Consider the following 23,685-nt stretch of genomic DNA (forward strand, 5'->3'; position numbering starts at 1 on the left):
ATCAAGTGGCAAAATTGCCACACTTCAACACTCTTCCTTGGCAATTTTGTATGAGACATTGAGAAGTCCTCTCAATATCTCAAATCTTTTCTTTCCTAATGGCTTAGTGAAGATATCCGCCAAGTTCTCCTCGGAAGTCACATACTCCAACTTCACTTCACCACTTGCTTCAAATTCCCTTAAGGAATGATACTTGACCAGTATGTGCTTGGTCCTCCCATGTTGGACTGGATTTTGTGCAATTGCTATTGCTGAAGTATTGTCACACAATATTACCATGGCTTCCTCTTGCTTCAAGCTCAAGTCCTCCAATAATTTCCTAAGCCAAACACCTTGATTAGCACAACTTGGGCAAGCAATATACTGGGCTTCCGCGGTGCTTTATGCAACGGTTTGTTGCTTCTTGGAATTCCATGAGAAATGACCATTTCCAAGAGTGTAAATGTAGCCCGATGTGCTCTTGCTATCATCCAAAGAACCAGCCCAATCACTATCACTATAACCAAGCAAACCTTCATTCATGCCATCCTTGTACCATATACCAAAATCACTAGTACCTTTCAAATACCTTAGGATTCTTTTTGCACAACTAAGATGATTTTGTGATGGACTATGCATAAATCTTGACAAAACAGTCACACTAAACATGATATCCAGTCTAGTAGAGCATACATATAAAAGGCTACCAATTAAACTTCTATAGATGGAAGGATTTACTTTTGGAGAATCATCATCCTTCACTAACTTGGTGCCTTCATTCATAGGTGTGGCAACGCTATTACAATCCTCCATGTCAAACTTCTTGAGCAACTCCTTCACATAGTTTTCTTGAGATATGAAGATGCCCTTGGATGATTGGACAACTTGAATGCCAAGAAAGTATTTCATCTCTCCAAGGTTAGACATCTCAAAGTTCAATTCTAGCTCACTTTTGAAATTGCTCACTTCTTTCTCATTACCACCGGTCACTAGAAGGTCATCAACATCAAGAGACACCAACACCATGCAACCATGAGTCCTAATATACAATGTAGGCTCATTAGAACTCCTCATAAATCCATGCTTTGTCAAAAAACCATCTATCTTGGCATACCATGCCTTAGGAGCTTGTTTAAGGCCATACAAGGCCTTGTGTAGCTTGTATACCTTCTCTTCACTTCCTTTCTTCACAAAACCTTCTAGTTGCATAACATAGACCTCCTCCTTCAATATTCCATTCAAGAAGGCTGACTTCACATCAAGGTGATATACTTTCCAAGACTTTTGTGCTGAAATTGCAAGGAGAGGTCTTATGATTTCCATCCTTGCAACCGGTGCAAAAGTCTCTCCATAATCCACACCGGCTTGTTGTGCATATCCTTTGACAACAAGCCTTGCCTTGTGCTTATTTATGGACCCATCTGGATTGTACTTGGTCCTAAAGATCCACTTCACCCCAATAGCATTCTTTCCCTTCGGTTTTGTGACCAAGCTCCAAGTGTCATTCTTGTTTATCACATCGATTTCATCTTGCATGGCTTGTCTCCACTCTTTTCTTGCCATAGCCTCATGGACATTGATTGGATCACTCAATGCCACATTACGCCTTTCATAAATCTCATTAAGAGGTCTTGTGCCTCTCACACCATCACCAATCTCCAAATCAGCCCCTATGGAGATTTCTAGCTCATTCTCATTATATTCATCATCATGGGCAGCACCTTCATCATTTTCTTGTTCCTTATTATTATCATGAGCTTCAAGCCGATTGTCTTCATCCATACTAGCCAACTCCTCCTTACTACAAACCCATTTAGCTTCCTCATCAACTTTCACATCTCTACTTATCACAAGTTTCTTGGTTTCCAAGTTATACACTCTATAACCCTTGGTCACATCACTATAGCCAACCAAGACACCAACTTGTGACCTTTCATCAAGTTTTCTCTCTTCTCTTATGGTAATGGGATGTAACAAATGCTTCCAAATACCCTTAAATGATCAAGAGAAGGTTTATATCCAAACTAAAGCTCAAATGGGGTTTTACTCCTCAAAGACTTGGAGTAAAGCCCATTTTGGATGTAGATGGATGTATTAACTCCTTCGGTCCAAAACTTCTTTGGCAAGCCACTTTCAAACAACAAACATCTAGCCATCTCCATGATGGTACGGTTTTTCCTTTCACATACACCATTTTGTTGTGGTATGTATGGTGTAGTGAATTGATAAACTATACCATGATCCTTACAAAGTTGTTTGAAAGCCTCACTTGTGTATTCCCCATCATTGTCCGTCCTTAACACCTTTATAGTGCAACCGGATTGATTTTGCATTAACTTCATAAATTCTACAAACTTCTCCAAAGCTTGTGATTTTCTTTCAAGGAAATACACCCAACACATTCTTGAGTAATCATCAATGAAAGTTATGAAATACTCACTGCCATTTAAGAATGGAACACTCATAGGACCACAAATATTCCAATGTATAAGTCCTAGCTTCTCCTTTGATCTCCAAGAACAAGATTGAAATGCTAGCCTAGTATGCTTTCCTTTTTGACACACTTTGCACACATGTTCTTGCTTCTTCACCAATGGCATGTCTCTAACAAGTTCATGTGTGCCTACTAATATCTTAAAGCTAGCATGGCATAGTCTTTTATGCCAAAGTTGAGAGGTGTTCTCAACTTTGGTGTTCAATGCAACCGATGCACCATTTTCATCCATATTCAACCTAAAATTCTTATTCTTCATTCTAACACATATTAATTCATTTTCATGTGGATCAACTATAGTGCATGTCATGTTTGAGAAGTGTAATGCATATTTGTTCTCAAGCATTTGACCTACACCAAGTAAGTTCTCATATAAAGAAGGTACATAGAGAACATGATGGATAGTTTTGATACCTTTGGTGGTGTGTATCACCACATCTCCTTTGCCTTTCACTTCCATCACGGCTCCATTTCCAATTTTAACTTTTTTGTGGCTGCTCCTATCCAAGTTTGTGAACCACTCATGCTTGTGAGACATATGGTGTGTTGCTCCACTATCAATGATCCATCCTTCATCATTTTTGATGCTACTAAAACAAGTAGCAACAAACAACTCTTCGGATTCACTATCACTTGCATTTTCTTTAGCAATATTTGCTTGTTGCTTATCTTTCTTGTTAGCTTTGCATACTCTCTCCACATGACCCTTTTGTTGGCATTTATGGTAAAATGCATCCGGCTTCCACCAACACCTTCTTGGATGATGACCTTTCTTCTTGCAATGGTGAAAAGGTTCATAGGACTTCCTCTCGGGTTTGCTAGTTTCACCTTTCTCCTTTATGACCTTAAGCTTGTTCTTCTTTTGATTTTGTGTCTTTTGATGTTGTTTAGACACAAATGCAGCCTCCATTGATTCTTCATGTCTAATCCTCCTCCTTTGCTCCGTAGCTTACAAGGCATTCACCAACTCGGTCAAGGAAATTTCATTTAGGTTCCTTGACTCCTCCAATGAAGATGTCTTAGCTTCAAATCTCTCGGGAAAGGAGACCAACACCTTCTCCACAATCCTTGGTCACTTAATCTTTCACCTAGCACCCTAATTTGATTCACCACATTAAGAAGTCTTGTGGTGAACTCCTTAACCGTTTCTTTGTCTTTCATCTTGATAGTCTCAAACTCCCTCCTTAGGTTAAGGATTTGCATTTGCCTTATCCTTACACTCTCTTGGAACTCATCTTGAAGTTTGTCCCAAGCTTCTTTGGCACTTTCAAATGCGATTATCCTTATGAAAATGTTATCACTAATACAAGAATGAATGGCGGTGAGAGCCTTGAAACCTTTAGCCAATTCCTCCTCATAGTGCTTGATTTAGTTGACCGTTGCCCCTTGTCTCAAAGGCTCGGGTTCTTGGGGATTTATGGTGACCTCCCAAAGACCATAAGCCTTCAAGTAAGCTTGCATCTTGATACTCCAAATGTTGTAGTTCTCCCCATTGAAGATAGGAGGAGAAGGAGTTGAAAAACTTGAAGAAGACATGTGAATGTTGCTTTCAAATATGAAGGAATATGAAAATATATTTGTGCTTTCAAGTATCTCTTCACTCTTAAGGAACGAACCAGCCCATAAACCTCACAAATCTCAGAAAAATGTGCCTTGTTCTGATACCACTTTGTTGGGGTGAGAAGGTTATAAACAAGAGCAAGCTAGCTTGAAGTGTTAGCAACAAGCAAGCTTTTGGTGATGCTCTTAGGAATGGTTGTGTGTAAGTTGTGTTTTTAGGTTTTGGTTATGGTGTTTTCTGGTTTTTAGAGTTCCTAAAGTGTTCTAAGGTGTTGAAGAAGAGATAAGAAGAAGGGGACCACGTTGGCATTTGAAAATAAGGCTTAGATGTGTAGCCATTTCATTTATTTTACAATATAAGCTTGAAATTACAACTAGTTCACACATGCCAAGCATGTGAGCTTACAAAATGAGTAAAGTATTTGAAATTTAAAAAGTAAAATGGTCAACACCTAAATTTTCATACACAAAAAAGATAAAAACCAGCTACAACATGTCTATTCCAAATATAGTAAAAAGTGGCACATGGTTTGAACTAAGTTCCTATTGTTTAACCAGTTTGGGTAAACAACCAAACTAGCTTCACCTACTTAGTTCCCCTTTGTATCTGCTTATGAAACTTGGTTTGAAGCATACTTGGTCATCAATAATTGTTCCAAGAGCTAGGAAAGTTTTGGAACCGGATCATGGGCCAAACAACTCCAAAACTGACCCATACTCTGCATACTGGGCCCATCAGATATAGCAATCTGTTTGGAATAGAAAATGGACTTTCCCATGTCATTTTGACCTGAAATTTGAACCATAGTCTTCTATTTATGTTTGTAGACATCCCTCAAAATTTCAGCCCAAAATTCCATTTGCAACCTAAGATATAAGATAAATAGTGGAACTATGTTGCTGGAAATTATGAATCCAGCACCATAGGCATTTCAAGCATAACATTCCTACTCTTTTGTGCATAATTTTGCCTATAATTTTGTATACATAACTTAGGCACAAAACATTATCAAAATATACCTTGCATCAATAAAAAATATACAAAAAATATAAACTCATAAAAGGAAAGGATTTGATACCAAGGTGTGCATGCTAGCCGGTGACATGCACCATCAAGTGGCAAAATTGCCGCACTTCAACAGAATCAATGAACCCTTAAGATTGCTTCATGTATACCTCTTCATTGAGATGACCATGGAGAAAGGCATTGCTAATGTCAAGTTGCCACAATGGGTAGTTTTTAATTAAAGTAATGGACAGAACAACTTGGACTGGAATTTAGCTTGGATAAGAAAAAGAGACTCTTTAGAGTGTAGAGCTCTGATACCATATAAAAGTTATTGTAAACTGATACAAAAAAGTTGTATGTTATTTAATGAATAGAAACTGGTATTTATACAAACTATAAGTGTAGGTAACTATATAATAGAGGATTGATAAAATCTACTTACAACAAATTAGTGAAACAATAGATAGTATCAAGATAACTAATCTCTATCACTTAGCCACCATATGCATCTCAAGTTTCTTTTCAATTAGATGACATTTAGAAACATCATGGCCAACACTTGGACACACCGAACTAAAGTTAGGAAGGTTCTCATAAGACAAAGGAATCTGAATCCAAACCCCTTCCAAGTCTAACATTAGAGAATCTGGGATATGTCTAGCAAGATCAATATCCACAAGTACCCAAGCGTGATGCCCCAGTCCCTTGAAAGAGTTAATTGATATATTTTTAATGAAGCAGCAACACCTCTAGCAAGGTCCAAAAGAATTTGCAGATGCCAAAATTCCCAAAAAAGCTCATAGAATCTAACCGAAAATTGAAAATTAGTTGACCTTTTGACGTTAGCATTGAAGTTTGGAATCCACGCTTGTAATCTCAAAGCCTGGGTTTCAAAGATAAAGCTCCCATTGACCATATTCTATTTCTATTTTCTTCATAGTATAACAGGCATGGAAATAAACCTTGCCTAAAGAGATTAGTCCCCAATTTTGCAACATCCATAAACCATTAACTTTTACTTTGAGATCTGAGAATGTTCAAGGCTTATCACCCTTAGCCAAAACGAAGTGAGCTATCAATGAGTATTTGCATAGCTGCAATCTCTCCTTATAAGCCGCCATGTTCACTCGGATAGTAATCAAATTGCTGCTGTTGTTGGCACATAATAATAATAATGAATTTTCAAAAATTCAATTAAAGTTTACCTTTCTAGCAATTCTTTGAACTACTGGTGATAATTATATGTAAGATCCACATATCAGTTAACAATTTAAGTGGTTATAAAATTTACTTTTTCATTAGGATTTTAGATAAAAAGTTAATATATAATTAAATATTGTCAATTAGCAATTGTTATGTTTTTAATTATTCTATTATTAGTGGTGATAGATATCAACAAATAACAATATTCTATTTAGTAGGTAAAATAAAAAACTAATTATTAAAAAAAACAATTCAATATATATATATATTAAGCTTTTAAATATTATAGGTGGGGACTCAATTTTAAGTGTTATATATATATATATATATATATATATATATATATATAATTACTCAATTTTAAGTTATTTGGATAAAGCCTTTTTTTTTTAAGTAACATATAAAATAATTTTGAATAAAATAAATATTTTAAAAAAAAAATCGGAGTCAAAAGGGCTAAACCTAAGTGTGGCCTTAGGCAGCTGTCCGTTTTGCCTGTGGTGGGGACCGACCCTTAATTATATGCAAAACAAATTGGATTCGTTTATTTGTTAACCTCAATGGTGATTTGATCATTTTTAACCTTTAGTGTACTTGTTAACCCTTTTGAAACTTTAACAAGTGCTTTAAAAAAAAAAAAAAAGATGTGATTATGTTGGATAAAAATTTTAAAATTAATTTTTTGATAGAAAAATAAATATTAAATATGCTTTTAAGAAAAATATCAAAATTGGTGATTCTGTAACTAAGTATTTTAGGATTAAAAACAATAGATATTCAATGTATTAATTAAAAAAAAAAAACAAAAACTAATTTAGAAATGCTTTATATTGTCTAGGTCAAATATTCAACCACTAATTTTATAAAAACTTATTAATAAAAGTGTTACAAAAATAAATGCTATGAAAAATAAATAATTATAAAAAACACTCCTTTCTCATAATTTGTTGTTTCTAATAAGACGTGTTATCACTTTATAACAGAAACCATATTGACATAGGCAGTTTAAACGATGTCATTTCAATGTAGAATTTGAGACTAAAAAACCTAGATAATAATGAAATAATAATTTTTAATATCTATCATGTCGGTGCAGTTCCTATTATAACATGGTTCAATAATGCTCTCATTAAAAGTTAAAGAAGCCATTAGCAATACAAATTACCATATACATACATATATATATATATATATATATATATATATATATATGTATTAACACATATATTATCCCAGAAAAATAAAATATAAATTTAAAATAATAACCGTTCTCTCAGTTTCTACTACACTGGAATATTCAGTCAAACATTTTATGACCATCATTGTCGGTAATTAATTTTCTTTTGGTAAAGAGTAAACAAGTCACATTCAATTTTATGCTTATAATCCTACATGTACTAAAATATTTTACTAAATGTATTTAGTAAATGATACATACTAAAATATTATTAATTGATATATTCATATAATCTGAATATCAAAAAATAAATACTTAAATTAATAGCTAAATTAATTAAATATTATCACATCATCTAATAAATATATTTGATAAACATTTTCCTAACTTTAGCACTATTGGTCCACAAAAAAGTAAACATTTAGCTCATTTTTACTTAATTTCTCTCTTATAAACTAAATATTCTTTTTTTTTAATGAGATTATAAACTAAATTTTCTTGAGATTATAAACTAAATTTTCTTAAGTATACATTAATTTTTTTTTTTGTTATCAACATTCTCCTATCTTTTAATATTTTACAATCTTTTACATGCATATGTAATAAACTGCAGTTTTAAATTTTTAAGAAGTAATTTTTATGTCAAAAAAAAAAAAAAAAAAAAAAGAGAATAAATTTTGAATATTGAACTTTTTAACAGAATTTATTGATGGCATCTCAATTACGGCTTAGGCGCCTAACAGGTAGAGGCCTAAAGCCGGTCCTGTTACAAGTAAAATTGATCCGGTAAAAACAAAGCAAAACAAAATACTTAAGACAATATCATTATGTCATTAAAACCAATCGAAATTTATAAATTTATACAGAAACTAAGGTATTGCCTATCTATCTAAGAAATGTACCACAACCGTAGAATATAGTGGCAGTATCATTAAAATTACCCAGTGAAGTTCGAAAGATATACCTACTCTGCTGCTAAATTGTAGAAATCAGTGAACTGTTAATAAAAGGTCATAACATAATTATCAAAGAAGATGGTGCTGCCAAATACATGAACACAAAAGAATAAGCAGAGTTCACAGCATTCTCAAGTACCAAAAAGTAGTTGACTTATCGCCCTTCGATCATTGATATGGTTGCTTCATTTGTGGAGCATTTTGTAACACTTTGTGGTTTAAGATCAAATTTCAAGGAGCCTTGAGAATAAAAGAGAGGTTGTTTGGGTTTTGGACGATGGATTTCATTGCTTAGCATTAACACTACCTCTGGCATGGTTGGCCTGTCAATGGCATGATCCTGTGTGCACAGTAGCCCAACATCTATGCATCTGATTACCTCTGATGAACAATACGAGTCAGCCAATGTTTCATCTATCAACTCCAATGGCCTGCATTCACTCCAAAGTTGCCAGGCCTAATATATGATCTTTTCCATCAGAATAAGTTCAAGTAGGCCCAAATAACATATTAAGATTGGAGATCAGTAAATATATGAACTCACATGAGCTATTAGGCTCAATTGTTGGTCACGATAATGGAAGCTGTTATTCTTCTTGCCACTAACTATTTCTAACAGCAACACTCCAAAGCTATACACATCAGATTTCTCAGAAAATATTCCTCCCATGGCATACTCTGGAGACATATAGCCACTGCAGTAAAGTATTCACACATATATGTTAATGTTCAATACTTGAATGGCATTGGATTTTATAGTGTGTCCTATATCTGGATGACATAGAATACGAAAAAGGCGTCCAACAGAACCCGCAAACGGCATCTGTTTGTATAGGAGTACTGCTTGAAAATCGAATAAACTAGCAATTTATCGGCATGTATAGAGTGGGAGAAAATACAAGTACTCAATTGCCAGAACATAAATTGCTTCATCAAATTCAGAATATGAAAAGTCTGAAAATTGAACTGCAGCATCCTTAATTTTCGTTCATATATTAGTCATACAAGCAGATACATATAGCGAGCAAGGCTATCAAATTAAAATATGTTAATTCATATGATAAACTTGGATTCAAACCCTAAGACTTGTGTAATGGAGCATGCGTATAGATTAAGCATAGTACTAGCAATTCTCCTAGAGCAGCAAAATAAGTCTGTGTATAGAGTGCAGACTAATTAAAGTAAAACAGCTTGAATTCCTATCCAAACAAAAATGTAAAGCATGGTACATGATCATGGGGACATAAAGGATGACTGCTAACTTATCTAGCTGAAATGCAGTCCTTACATTCACAAACCCATGACACCAGTAATCTGCACAAAATTAGCTTTAGAAAATGGCAGCACTTAGTAGCTGATAGAATAGAAAGAATGCTTACAGAGTTCCCACGACCCTTTGAGTATTGGCTAGATCTATTGTTTCTGCGAAAATCCGTGCTAATCCAAAATCCGATATTTTGGCATTCATCTTCGCATCTAAAAGAATATTGCTGGCCTTCAAATCTCGGTGTATCACCCTTAAACAGGAATCACGATGGAGATATAGGATACCTTTAGCAACATCATGGATAATTTTGAAGCGTGTAGCCCAACTAAGCTCTGATCTTCTTCTTGGGTCTAATCAATGCACCGATGAAAGTTATTATTCTATTTTTATGCATGTTTAGGAGAAAAAGACAGAACATTAGCAAAATAAGAGACTGGAACAGAATGATTAAGGTGGAACCAAAACAAATCTGCCTCTATACTTGATACTTTGTAAGATAACCAAACTATATTTCAAGCTTAATTAATTTGAATTTGCCAGTATACATGCCAAGTGCCAGGGTTTCCACATTCGATTTATGTTTTTTAGATTTAATTTTAAAAAACAATTGGCAATGCATCTTAGGGATAAACATCTTGCCACATAAGCTATTCATGATTTAAAAAAATCCATGAACTCACATAAGAAACTAACTATAAGTATACATAGGGAGACTTTTCATGGAAAATCAAAGACAAAATATGGTAAAAGAAAAACGAATAGTGTAATACATAAAAGGCTTGTGAAACCAACCAAAAAGGAAGAAATCCAAGCTTTTATTGGGCATGAACTCATAAATTAGCAACTTCTCTTCGTCGTATATGCAGCAACCCATGAGTTTAACGAGACTTCTATGCTGGAGTTTGGAGATCAAAATTATTTCATTCTTGAATTCTTCTATGCCTTGTCCTGAGTTACTAGAAAGCCTTTTAACTGCTATTTTCTTTCCATCTTTTAGCTTTCCCTGCAAGTAATCAACATATTTTTGATCAATTTATGTTTTCGTCTTTTGATTGTCATAATTAGTAATTAAATCACCTTATAAACAGTGCCAAATCCTCCTTGCCCGAGTTTGTTTGAGATACTGAAGTTGTTCGTAGCAACTAATATGGTATCATATTCAAAAATAGCAAGTTCTGATGGATCATGCAGTTGCTTACTTCGAAGATTGTCTCTTGAATTGTCACTCTTCTCAATCAAATCAATGCTCTTTTGGTAAGCTATTTAAAAAAAAAATAAAAAAATCAAATAACTTGATACATAAAGCATTTCTATGAAGATGTTCCGTTTCAGTTTCTTTAGTGTTAGCTGGCTATGTCATCATCAATCCGAAATGTTTAAGTTATTTGTAACTAAGCGATCTAAATTAGGAGAAAACACGCTTGAACACACATATAGGAGCATAAGTATGGCAGTAACGTTGAAAAATAAATATGTTCTAAGTGAGTCCATGTTTTTTATATCTGTTTAAGTTTATTTAGTATTACCCAGTTTGAGTGCACAAAGGATAAAAAAATTTAGTTCTCATCTCATCATAAAAAAGCATAAAAATAAATAACAGTTATCCAAAAATATCAATAAGATTAATAGAGTTTTATCTATGGTAAGCACAGATGCATATATCCTTTTTCCTTTTCTTTAATTCACAAACTTTTTTAGTTATCAACCATCAAGTGTTTAAATTGTTGGGTCAACCAATGGCAAAGACATTTGGCACTCAAATTGTTCCCTAGGAGAATATTATATTAAATTATATTAAATCAACGCAATAGACACCCTAACAGAGATAGTAAAAGCAGTGCAACATATATGCCACACTCTGGCAAGGAAAGGAATAAGAGCTTATGTACTTACACGTTTGGTCAGTTTTCCACCTGTACCAAAAGAAAAATATGGCTCCTAATATGAAACTTGTACCGATTACTGTGAGGCTGATGATAACCTTCCTGATTTGCTGTCTCCCAGCTGAACCATTAAATGAACATAACATACAAAATAGGTGTATCAAACAAAAACAAACAATGCAGTGCAAACACAAAAGCCAAACAATATTCAGGGAAAAGGCTTCATGCTCACCTAGTTCTGAATATGCAAGACGAAGAAAAAGATCTTCCCCACCTGAGGAAAACTCCTGAATGTCAATAAAGTCTTTTGACCACACCAAACACCCTATGCTGTGAACAAAGGCATAAGCTAAGCATGAACAATTACTCTGGCACCATGCATAGCATTTGTCAGCATTACCAATATGCACATATTCATAAAAATCAGGAAGTTTCACCATGCTCTTTTTCCAAAACCCATCTTCTTTTCCTCCATAAGAAGCTGAGCTACTGGTGTTTTTCTTACAAAGTAATTCGGTTTTCCTTATACACCCTCCAGTCCAGTTTCCTTTACTCCACTCCTCACGTGATTTTGGTTTAAAACCTTTCAAACAATTACAAATCGGAGATTCAGATGTTTTGCACACTGCAAAATGTCCGCACACCCCATACGCATCACATGAACTGTTTGGTGCCACCCACGCGTCCCACATAGTGTATGATTCATTGTATTTCACCAGGTTTATAATTTTTAGAACTCCTTCTGATGAAATGAACATATTGGAGTTTATAGAGCTGTTGTATGGATTAAAATAGTAAGTAATTGCTCCCTTTTCAATATCTTGTTCAATATTAAACATAGTGAGGTATGATGAACCCATTTTAGGTATCCCAACAAACTTCGACTTATCCCATGGCCCACTTCTCCAGTGAGGAGTTGATGCATTATTCCAAATAAAGGCTTCTGGCGGCGTCTGTGGTGCAATTCCAACGATGAAGTTTCCGCGTGATGGATCAGTTTCACTTTTCCAGGAAGTTAGCACAGATCTCTGACCAGTTTTAATATTAAAAGCTAGTCCTACTTTGGGTAATAACGTATCACCAAGATGATCAAAGCTCTGCCACAAAATTTCCTCTGATATGTGGTCTTTCTTGAGAATGAAGTTTCCATTATCTAAAAGCATTGCAACTGAAGAATTTGATGGAACAGGAATATTAGTTGTCCAAAAAGACTTTTCATTTCCATCCACAAGATTTAGATTTCCATTGCTGCCAATTGTCAGACTTGCAGAAGAGTCTGTGACTGCAAGGGGATTCTCTCTGTTGGCGACCCATACAACTATCCGTGGTGAAATTTCCTTGTACCAAATACCCACATATTGATTTCCAGAGTTATTAGGACTGAAAAATCCTAACTCGAAAGTTTGGTTTGGGGAGACCAAAGTTTGTCCGTCAGATAACACTTGGGATGAAGTTATGTTATAAATTGCATAGCAACGATGCATTTGAAATAAGTAGAACAATAGACACACAGAAAACTGAAATACAATGCAATATGTGTGTTTTGCCCCCATTGGCCAATGGTATTCAAACAAAAACAAGCGCCCTTTTGATTATATTTTATACAATTCTTTTGATATTTGCAATGAAATTTTCTAATTGTAGAATAAAGCACAGAACTATATATAGAAGTCGAAGAGCATACCAGATAGAACTGAATGTGGAAGAAAAACCTTAAACGACTGCCAATTTACTGCTCTAAGGCGCTTTGCATGAAGCTTGCGACTATAGAAGTCAAAAAGCATAACAGAGAACTGAATATGGAAGAGCAACCTAAACAGACTGCCATCCTAGTCTTAGGTGCTTCGCATCAAGTCCACTTATCATGCTAGACCAAAATATAGTTGTTAATGGTTTCATTTTCCCGTACTGTTTACTGAATCCTATGATTGGTGGTTTTGTGCCAGTTCATCACGTTAGTCAAACCGCAGAAAAGTATGAAAATGCAAACCCTTTGTAATATATGAGGGTAGTTTCCGAGAAACTATGTGAAATAACGCGTCAACTGTTTCAGTCGGACCCAGCCTCCAAACTTGTGCATCTACAACCAACAGAAAGTGAGAGATAAACAAAACAAGATGTTCTCCATCTCACTCCAGTTCGTTTAAGTTGTCTCAATTTCTTATTTAATATTATTCGGTTAACTAATTATTATTATTATTTTTTTAAAAAAACCATTAGAAAGGTTGAACAGGAAACAATTGTCTTTTCATGAACAGAGACAAAATTAATTTGACTTGGTATCCCATCACCATGGTTGGGAGGACGGGTGAGACAAGGAGTCATGGAGGAAGACTGGGATTGGGTGGAGAGGTTCAGAGAGTTGAATGTGGCGTGCAAGTTATAAGTGCACCGTGGAATTGTTTTTTTTGTTGGTTACCACGTTACAAATATCGATAGAATTATTATCTAAGGAAAAAAAAAAAAATTACTAGTTTTGTTTAACTCTTATGGAGATGATGCACTAAAAATAAAATAGATACTGTTAGGGAGATAAAGCATATAGTGTTAGGTTGACAGTCTAATTTTTCAATCAGGTTGACAGTCTAATTTTTTAATATGGTAATTAAAAAATAAAATAGATATTGACAATGAAATTTTGATGCAATTCACTAAAACAATTTTTATATCACGAATCAATATATTTATCAAAAGTGAAAAAAATAAATAAATAAATAAATTATTAGCAACAGTTATTACCTTTTCAAAGAGAAGATATGAAGATATATTATTAATTAACTAAAATTTAGTCAGAATCATATCTAATTCAGATAGCACGAACTTGTATCAATATTTCAATTCAATTTTGAGTATGAATTTGATTCATATTTCATGTTCTAACATATATTTAGCATTCCGAAGAAAGGAAAAAAATAAAGAAATGCTTTGATAAAAGTCATATAGAACGTTTTAACGAGATAGTACTTATCGACATTCTAAGAATAAAATCTATTTTAAATATATATCTGTATATATCACGATTCTTTGATTCGACAGGATGCAAATATCTAAATTTAATGTTTTTAAATATTTTTTTCACACACAGTAGGCATCTAAATCAGATACTAAATGCATCTCCAAGAAATGTTAATTTTGAGCTTTTTTTTTTTAACTAAATAATATGTTAATTTTGAATTCAGCGAGTTGACTTGTGTCGGTCCAGTAGCATTTTTAGTGACTCATATAATATTCCTTTAGTTAAAAGCAAAAATATTATATATATATATATATATATATATCTATATGAGTTTTGATCCAAGATATGTTAATCTGGAGTTTTTTTTTTTTTTTTTTTTGAAGCGAGTTGACTTGGTATTAATTGATTTGAGCTTCATTAAAAAAAGAAAAGAAAAAAAAATGGCGTTAATCATTGCATTAAATGTGTCGTTTCAGCAGCATTTTTAGTGACTCATAAAATATTTCCCTTAATTAAAAGCAAAATATATAGACGTGTGTGTGTGTGTGTGTGAGAGAGAGTTTTGATGTAACATGATATTGATTTGAGCTTCATTAAAAAAAGAAAAAAAAAATGGCGTTAATCATTGCATTAAATGTGTCGTTTCAGCAGCATTTTTAGTGACTCATAAAATATTTCCCTTAATTAAAAGCAAAATATATAGACGTGTGTGTGTGTGTGTGTGTGTGTGAGAGAGAGAGTTTTGATGTAACATGATATTGACGTAATACAATATTAAATGAGAGTAAGAATAAAAATACAAAAAATTTTAATTTTTTTTTTAAAATTCAATATTATTTTTATAATTCACATATTAAATTCTCATTAAAAGATTTATTTTTTATTAAAATTTTTATATTAAAATATAAAAATTAAAATTAATATTGAAAATTAATATTATAATATATTATTTGCCAACCTTATGTTCAAACAGCCGACAATAAAATAAATTATATAGCCAATTAAATCATTATTGATATATATATATATATAAAGGCAATGTATGGTACGGATTAGCATAAGGATGAAACGCACCATAGTATTGCTATATATATATATATATATAATTTTCTTTTAATTTGCTAAACAAATTTATAACCTCAACAAGGTTGACCACTATTTTCTCTTGTAGTAACTGTTTAATAGATTTTTTTTCTTTTTTTTACCAAACAAATTTATAACCTCAACAGGGTTGGCCACCATTTTCCCCTATAATAACTGTTCAATAGATTTTTATCTTTTGTTACAAAAGAAAAAAAAAAGAAAAGAAGACCAAGGGTATGTTTTATTTATAGTATAAACATAGAAATAGAATACTTATTTCATAAATTTTATTTTTTTATGTTTATTAAGTTTTTGAATATAATAACCAGTACAAAAATATACATATTTTAATAAGTTTGACCAGGTTGATTAAGTTTGATCAAGTGAATAATATGTGAGTCCAAGTCGACTTTCTCAATGGTCAATATTATTGGTTTGATTGAGATACCATTATGTAGATCTTGTTGATACGAGTTCATAGACTACCAGCATGCCAAATTTTGAGTTACAGATAAAAAGTTATGGTTCTGTAAAGCTTCAACTATCAGTTTTATATCAGTATCCAAATCGGTTATAGATTTTTGTCTCTTAATGATCCAAGGCTTTATATAAATTTTGGAAAGTGTGCCCAGCAGGAAATAAGTTCCAAAATATCCATTTTGTAACCTAAACCCAAAAAAATTCTCTTCAGATTCACGGATCCGAATTGGGTCGTTTTGAACCCATTTTCTACCTAACTGGGTAATTGCTGTTTTGCCCAATTTCGGCCCCCACATTGATGCATGCATCGGAAAACCTCCTTACCCACTCGAGGCGACGTTGCCGACCAAATTTCAGGCCGAACCGACTCTTGACGAGCCGAGATTGGCCGTTTGAAGCCGATGGTGGCCGTTTAATGTTTTCCGGCCATTTGTCGATTTTTTTGCCATTTTAGGCCAACCCATAGACCTTTCCCACCATTTTTGGACCCTTTGAACTCATTTACGTAGTCCTTTTGCCCAGACTCCTCCCCGTTTGGGAGATACGATGACAAAAAATTTGATTGAAGTTTCAACCGAGTTTTCTGGCCACCGGAGGAATCTTTGGACCATGGTGAGCATATTGCTGGGTTCTTTGTCTCTTAGGCTTTCCGTCAATATAAAGTTTGTGAATTTTGGAGGTCATTTGATAATTTTTCCATTTTTAGGTAAACTAGTTAATTTTCAGATAAATTCGAATTGTGTTTGGAAAAAATTGGAAAGCTTGGTTAAATTGAAGTTGGATTAGTGAAATTAGATATTATTAGGATCCATTAGGACATTCACTTTGAGAGATTAGGTTTCGGGTGGAAATCCCCAATTGAGGTATTGGGTCTTAAGGATGCACAGTATAATTGGACTGTTCGGTGTCCAATTTATATAATTTTATAGTACCATAAATTATTTTAAGATATTTGGGTTATACGAGTATCTTTGGTATAGTTAGTTGGAGCCAGAGCAATATTTTAATATGTTACAGACACTCGAGTTAAGCCTGGAGGTGATCCTGCAGAGGAGCAACAGTGAGTATCTGCAATATTGTGAATGGTTATTATTTTTAAAATGTTTTAGATATATAGAATAATATATATGTGTGGTTGGATACTTTACATATATACAAATTGATTGAAAGGATTGCTTTATGCATATATAATATCTTATAATTTTATGTGGATTTTAATAAGATTTTTATTGATTTTTAATTTTGATGAGTTCATGGTGAACTTGTGAATTATGTTAATTAACTATCCTAGCATTTGAATTGAGATTTTAAATTATTTAGGAAAATAATTGATTTGAGAAACAGATTGAAAATTTGTATAATTTTAAACATGTTCAAGTATTTCAAAATTTTATGTACTAAAAATTGGTTTATGGTGAATATATTTCACTGTGGTATTTTCGGTTTTAGTAGAAAATGATGATTTAAAATTGTTGAAACAGATAAATTTGGAAATTAAATAAGGACTTATGATACAATATTGTTCCGAAAAGTACTTGAGATATTACAAGATTTTTTAAAAAATATTGTATGGGTTATTTTTAATTGATGTACCATATTGTACTAGAGTTTCAATTCAGTACTATATTACAAAGCATTGGGTTTTGCCATGGTACCGTGAAGTTGGGTTCAACACACAAGATATTATTGCCACAGACCATGAGATTGGATTCAACCCACAGAATATTTCTTGTCATGGACCGTCAGGTTGGATACATCCCAATGGTTTACTATTTCCATGATATCCTTCATTTATTGAGGGTCGTGAGATAGGTGTATCCCACGGTTTACAATTTGGTACATCAAATGGTACATTTTATACGTTTGAATTTATTGTTGGTTTTCAAAATGATGGTTATTGTTACACATTCATAATTATTTCATGGAATTGAGTTTATAAGATTTTATGCCCAAACTTTATATCTTGTTTAATGTATTTTGTAATATTATATTGATCGTTCATTTTTATACTTTTGAGCACCAATTTTTTTTTTTAATATTTAATTGGGGTACAAGTTTCGGTTTTATAAAATGATTTTAAACGGGGAACTTTTCAAACGAGTAGAATAAGAGGTCTTGAGAGAAAGAAGAGAAAGAAGAGAAAGACTTTTACGGAAATAAATTAATATTTTTCTATTTTTTATTATATTATTCCACTCACTGAGGTTTCTTTATCTCATGTTTTATTTGTTTTAAATTTGTTACTCTAGGTTTAGGGACTTAGTAGTAGTCTACCTCGCACTCAGCTCGTTACTTTGTTCCTTCCACTACAACAGCAGCATCTATCTTTTCTTTATTATCCTTATCTTCCTAAACTTATTTACTACTGATTGTACTTTTAAACTTTGTTAACACTCTTAGAATGCTCTTATTTAAATATGGGACTCAGTAAAGACCATATTACTTATATGTGTAGTTATGGCCTGTGGTGTCTTAGGCCGAATGTGGACTTTTATTCTGTTGTGGATTTGTTTATATTTATATATTAAAGTATTATTGATATTGCTTGTGTTCGTTTTCCATGTTATAAGTGAGGTTCTATTGAATATCCTCTAGGGATTGTTCAGTGGGACTTCGTCAGGTGGGACCACTCGGGAGATCTTGGGAGGGTTCTTGAGGCGGGTCTATCAGCTTGGTATCAGGAATTTTAGGTTCTAATTCTTAGATGTTGTACATTATTGTACGACTCATCCTGTATTTTGCCTTTCATACCTACCCTTTTGTTGGTGTTAATTTTATTTTGATGGATTCTTTCATATAGAACTTTTTCCTAATGTTGCTTGGAGGTAGACGTAGTTTCCAATAAGCTTAGTTGAAAGTGTAGATGAGTCCATTTATTTGGATCATCTTGTCAAGCGTCTGGCTCGACCACTCGAGAGGAGTGGGGTTACTAAGTATTCTATTAATTAAGCTCGTAGTCTTGGAGTAGTGGGTTATGATGGCTCCACAGATCCTATGCAACATCCAGACGATGACAAGATCACATTAGCTAGTTTTATGTTAGAAGGAAACTCGAGGAAGTAGTGGACGTATGAAAGAACTAGGAGACATCACACTTGGATATAGTTCAAGACTACATTTCATACCGAGTTTCATCCTCTAACCTCTACTAAAATTAAGAGGTTAAAGTTAAGATACCCACTTAGGGTTCATGACATTGGACAGTGAAAAATAGTAGCAGCCATTTTTGGAGATCTACAGTTCGAGATAGCTTATGTGGTAAGTTTCATGATGGACAATGGCAGTAGGATGGATCATGTTTTCATTATAAGCAGTCGGAACACTTTAAAAATGATTAACCCTATCGAGAATATGGTCATGCTAGAGCTTTAAGATCGGATGCAAAATTTCAACAAATTGGTGAATACAAAGTACATGATACATAGATAGGCCAGACTTCAGGAGGCTCTCCTAACACTGGATAAAGGTCTTCTTCCATAGCTAGAGACGGAGGTGAAAGAAGATGACCACTTACCAAAGGTAACGTATATGCTATGATCAGTTAGGAGGCATAAACCACCTCAATATTGTGATAGATATATTATCTATACTTGGTAGTGATGGGCATATTTTATTGGCTCAAGGACCACATGCTCTTTTGTCTTATATGAATATGTTACAGAAGTCGGGATGACTTCAGTTCCTTTGAGGTGTTACCTGAAAAGTTCCACATCCACAAGAGGATTCTTTTGATTTAGTCATAATTTCATAATGTTTGTTTTATGGTATTTACTTTTGGGTGATGATTTTAGATCTTGGGTTTGATATATTGTTTTCTTTGGAGATTGAGGATTTATGTTGACGATGTTTTATGGATCTAAGGTTGTTGATATTCTTGCCTATAACTTAATCCCCTAAGGAATATTATTTTTAGAGTACAGCTAGGATATAAGAAAGTGATGAATATTTCCTTATGGTTAGGGATCTAGAAACTAGTTCTTAGTATTTGGTTGTGATATTAGAATTCAGATTTAAATTTCTTTGTTGCTCAAGGCACGTATTCTTGGAGTTTGTTTGAAATTGGAAGAATTTGAGGTTTATTAAAAAATGATATTTGAGATGACGAGAGGACTTGGACTTGATCTTTTGGTTTCATATTCTTTGGTGTTAACATTCTTGAGGATTTATTTTAGGCTTATAAGCAATCTAAAGCTTTCTATTAGTACAAGTATGAGAAATTTTATTTTATGATTTTGATGAATTTGGTTAAAAGAAAGATTTTTGTTGAGGTTGAGAAAATTGGATAATCAATAAGCAACATGGATCTTATAATTTCAAGTACTAGGAGTGTAATCGGAGACAAAAAGAACAATCTCAATTTTAACTTTGTGATACTACTATTTAGTTTAAGGAAATTATAATTAAATTTTAAACTTTCTTTTTGAACTGATGCATGGATTTTCTTTTAGAAAGTTATGAGTTGTTACTTATGGTTCTAGATAGTTGAAGAAGCACGAGCTGAGTTATCCGACTCATAATTTAGGGCTTACTGTAGTGATATCCATATTGAAGGCTTTGAGGCACTACTTATATGGAGCTACTTGTCAGATCTTTACTGACCATAAGAGCCTTAAATATTTATTCACTTAGAAGGAGTTGAACATAAGGCAATGGAGATGAATGAGATTACTTAAAGATTATGATTCCACTATTCCTTTGATGTTTGAGTTGCACCAATTAGGTGTTAATTTGTGAATGCATACTTCATAAGAATTTTTTACTAGCTTTTGAGATCAACCAATACTTATAGATTGTGTTCTTAAGGCCTAATTTGAAGACACTTACTTTATGAGCATGAGAAGGAAAGGTAAACAAGAGGGAAAGTTAAATTTTACTATTAGAGGCAATGGAGCATTGGTAATTGGTTCTAGGCATTGTTTTCTAGCTAATGAAGGGTTAAAAAAGATGAAAAGGAAAGTAGCTGAATATGTATCCAAGGGTTTCATTTGTCAACACGTGACAGTAGAAAGACAAAAGCCTTCTGGACTTCTACAACCCTTACCCATCCTATAATGGAAATGGGAGTGCATCACGATGGATTTTGTATTCAAGCTTCCCCACAATTCAGAAACATGATGGTATTTGGGTGATAGTGGATCGACTCATAAAATCTGCACATTTCCTACCTATTCGTGAGAAGTTTTCCTCAAAGAAGTTAGCAGAACTCTTTATGAATCATATAGTGAGCTTGTATAGTATGTCAATATCGATTATGTTTGACAGAGATCCATGGTTCACTTTGAGGTTTTAGCGAAGATTAATGAATGAACTTGGTGTCAAGTTGAATTTGAGTACTGCTTTTCACCGTTAGACCGATGGACAAACTAAGAGGACTATTTAGACCTTGGAGGACATGTTGAGGTCATGTATACTACAATTTAAGGGAAATTGGAATGAGTACCTACCTTTGGTAGAGTTCACCTACAACAACAGTTATCACCCGAGTATCATTATGTTACCTTATAAGGCATTGTATGGGAGACAATGTTGGACTCTATTATGTTGGAATGAGAAGGGTGAAAGAAAACTTCTAGGCCCTAAAATTGTACCAGCGATAGTGGACAAGGCCAATATTATACGGGCCAGGTTGAAATCACCACAAGGTAGGCAAAACAGCTATGCAGACGTGTGTAGGAAGGATCTCAAGTTCGAGGTTGGTGATCTAGTATTCTCGAAGCTCTCTCCTTGGAAAGATGTAGTATGTTTTGGAAAACGGGAGAAGCTAAGTCCTCGCTACATTGGACCATATGAGATAGTAAGAGAGGATAGGTCCAGTGGCTTATAGGATTGACTTGCCGGGGGAGCTTTCTCAAGTCCATGATGTATTTCACATCACCATGCTCCACAAGTATATCTTAGACCTATCACATGTGTTGGCGACACCAGAGATTGAGTTGCGGGATGACTTGTCTTATAAGGAGCAGCCAGTGTAGATTTTAGGAAGGGAAGAGAAAAGGCTTCGCAACAAGACTATACTTTTGGTGAAGGTTCCTTGAAAAAATAACATTGTCGAGGAGGCGACTTGGGAGCGAGAATATCAAATGGGAATCAATATCCTCACCTTTTCCAAAACTAAGATACGAATTTCGTTGATGAAATTTCTTTAAAGGGGTAGGTTGTAACATCTTATACAAACAATACACATGTTTTAACAAGTTTGACAAAGTTGATGAAGTTTGACCAAGTTTGACAAAGTAAACAATATATGGGTCCAAGTTGACTTTTTCAATGGTAAATATTTTTGGTTTGACTAAGGTACCATTATGTAGATCTCCTTAATATGAGTTCATAGACTGGCATCACGCCAAATTCTAAGTTGCATATACAAAGTTATGGTTCTATAAAGTTTTAACTATTAGTTTTATATTAGTGTCCAAATCAGTCATAGATTTTTGTCTGTTAGTGATCCAAGGCTTTATATAAATTTTGAAAAGTGTGCCCAACAGGAAATATGTTTCAAAATACCCATTTTGTCACCCCAATCCAAGAAACTTCTCTTCATATCCATAGATCCGAACTAGGTCATTTCGAACCCGTTTTTCGCCTAACCAAGTCATCATCGTTTTGCCCAATTTTGGCCCCTACCTTAATGCAGACGCCAGCCAAATTTCAGGCCAACTGATGTCGAAAGCACTGGGATCAGCCGTTTGAAGCCACCACCGGCCGTCTAATGTTTTCCGTCCGTTTGGTCATTTTTTGGCCATTTCAGGCCAATCCATAGACCTTTTTCACCATCTTTGGACCCTATGAACTCATTTCTGTGGATCTTTTACTTAGATTCCTCAACGTTTAGGAGATACAATGATGGGAATTTGGACCAAATCTTCAACCTAGTTTTCCGACCATCGAACGAATCTTTGGACCGAGGCGAGCATACAGCTGGGTTCCTTGTCTCTTGGGCTTTTCGTCAATATAAAGACTGTGAATTTTGGAGGTCATTTGATAATATTTCCGTTTTTGGGTCAACTAGTTAATTTTCAGATAAATTCGGACTGTGTTTGGACAAAATTGGACAAATTAGTTAAAATTGGAGTTGGATTAGTGAAATTGGATATTATTATAATCCATTAGGACGTTCAATTTTGAATGATTAGGCTTCGGGTGGAAATTCCCAATTTGAAATATCAGGTCCTAAGGGTACACAGTATAATTAGACTGTTCGGTGTCCAATTTATGTAATTTTGTAGTATCATAAATTATTTTAAGACATTTAAGGCATACAAGTGTCTTTGGTTTAGTTAATTGGAGCCTAAAGAATATTTTATTATATTACAAACACTTAAGTTGAGCCTAGAGGTGATCCTGTAAAAGAGCAAGAATGAGCATCTGTAGTATTGTGAATAGCTATTATTTTTAAAATGTTTTAGGTATATAGAATAATATGTATGTGTGGTTGGATATTTTATATATATACAAATTGATTGAAAGTGTGTGGTTGGATATTTTACATATATACAAATTGATTGAAAGAATTGCTTTATGCATATATAATATCTTATAATTTTATGTGGATTTTAATAAGATTTTTATTGATTTTTAATTTTGATGAGTTCATAGTAAATTTGTGAATTATGTTAATTAAATATCCTGGTATTTGAA

General features: G+C 33.7%; 1 protein-coding gene across 2 annotated transcripts; it reads right to left on the bottom strand.

Annotated features, from left to right (window-relative positions):
* Positions 1 to 8,271: 8,271 nt before the first annotated feature.
* LOC107421662 (G-type lectin S-receptor-like serine/threonine-protein kinase At1g61370) lies at positions 8,272 to 13,564 on the bottom strand. 2 transcript variants are annotated; one of them, XM_016030945.4, is made up of 7 exons: positions 11,761 to 13,564; positions 11,539 to 11,649; positions 10,723 to 10,904; positions 10,438 to 10,648; positions 9,758 to 9,995; positions 8,923 to 9,073; positions 8,272 to 8,835 (listed from the first exon to the last, which is right to left on the bottom strand). In XM_016030945.4, exons 1-7 carry the CDS (start codon positions 13,079 to 13,081, stop codon positions 8,533 to 8,535), a joined length of 2,517 nt encoding a protein of 838 aa, XP_015886431.4. In that variant the 5' UTR covers positions 13,082 to 13,564; the 3' UTR covers positions 8,272 to 8,532. The 2 variants fall into 2 exon arrangements, with proteins under 2 accessions (XP_015886431.4, XP_060668793.1); XM_060812810.1 differs by having other exon boundaries at positions 11,539 to 13,564.
* Between the last annotated feature and the right edge of the window lie 10,121 nt (positions 13,565 to 23,685).

Source organism: Ziziphus jujuba, chromosome 1 (genome assembly GCF_031755915.1).
Source record: "Ziziphus jujuba cultivar Dongzao chromosome 1, ASM3175591v1".
Taxonomy (NCBI): Eukaryota; Viridiplantae; Streptophyta; class Magnoliopsida; order Rosales; family Rhamnaceae; genus Ziziphus; species Ziziphus jujuba.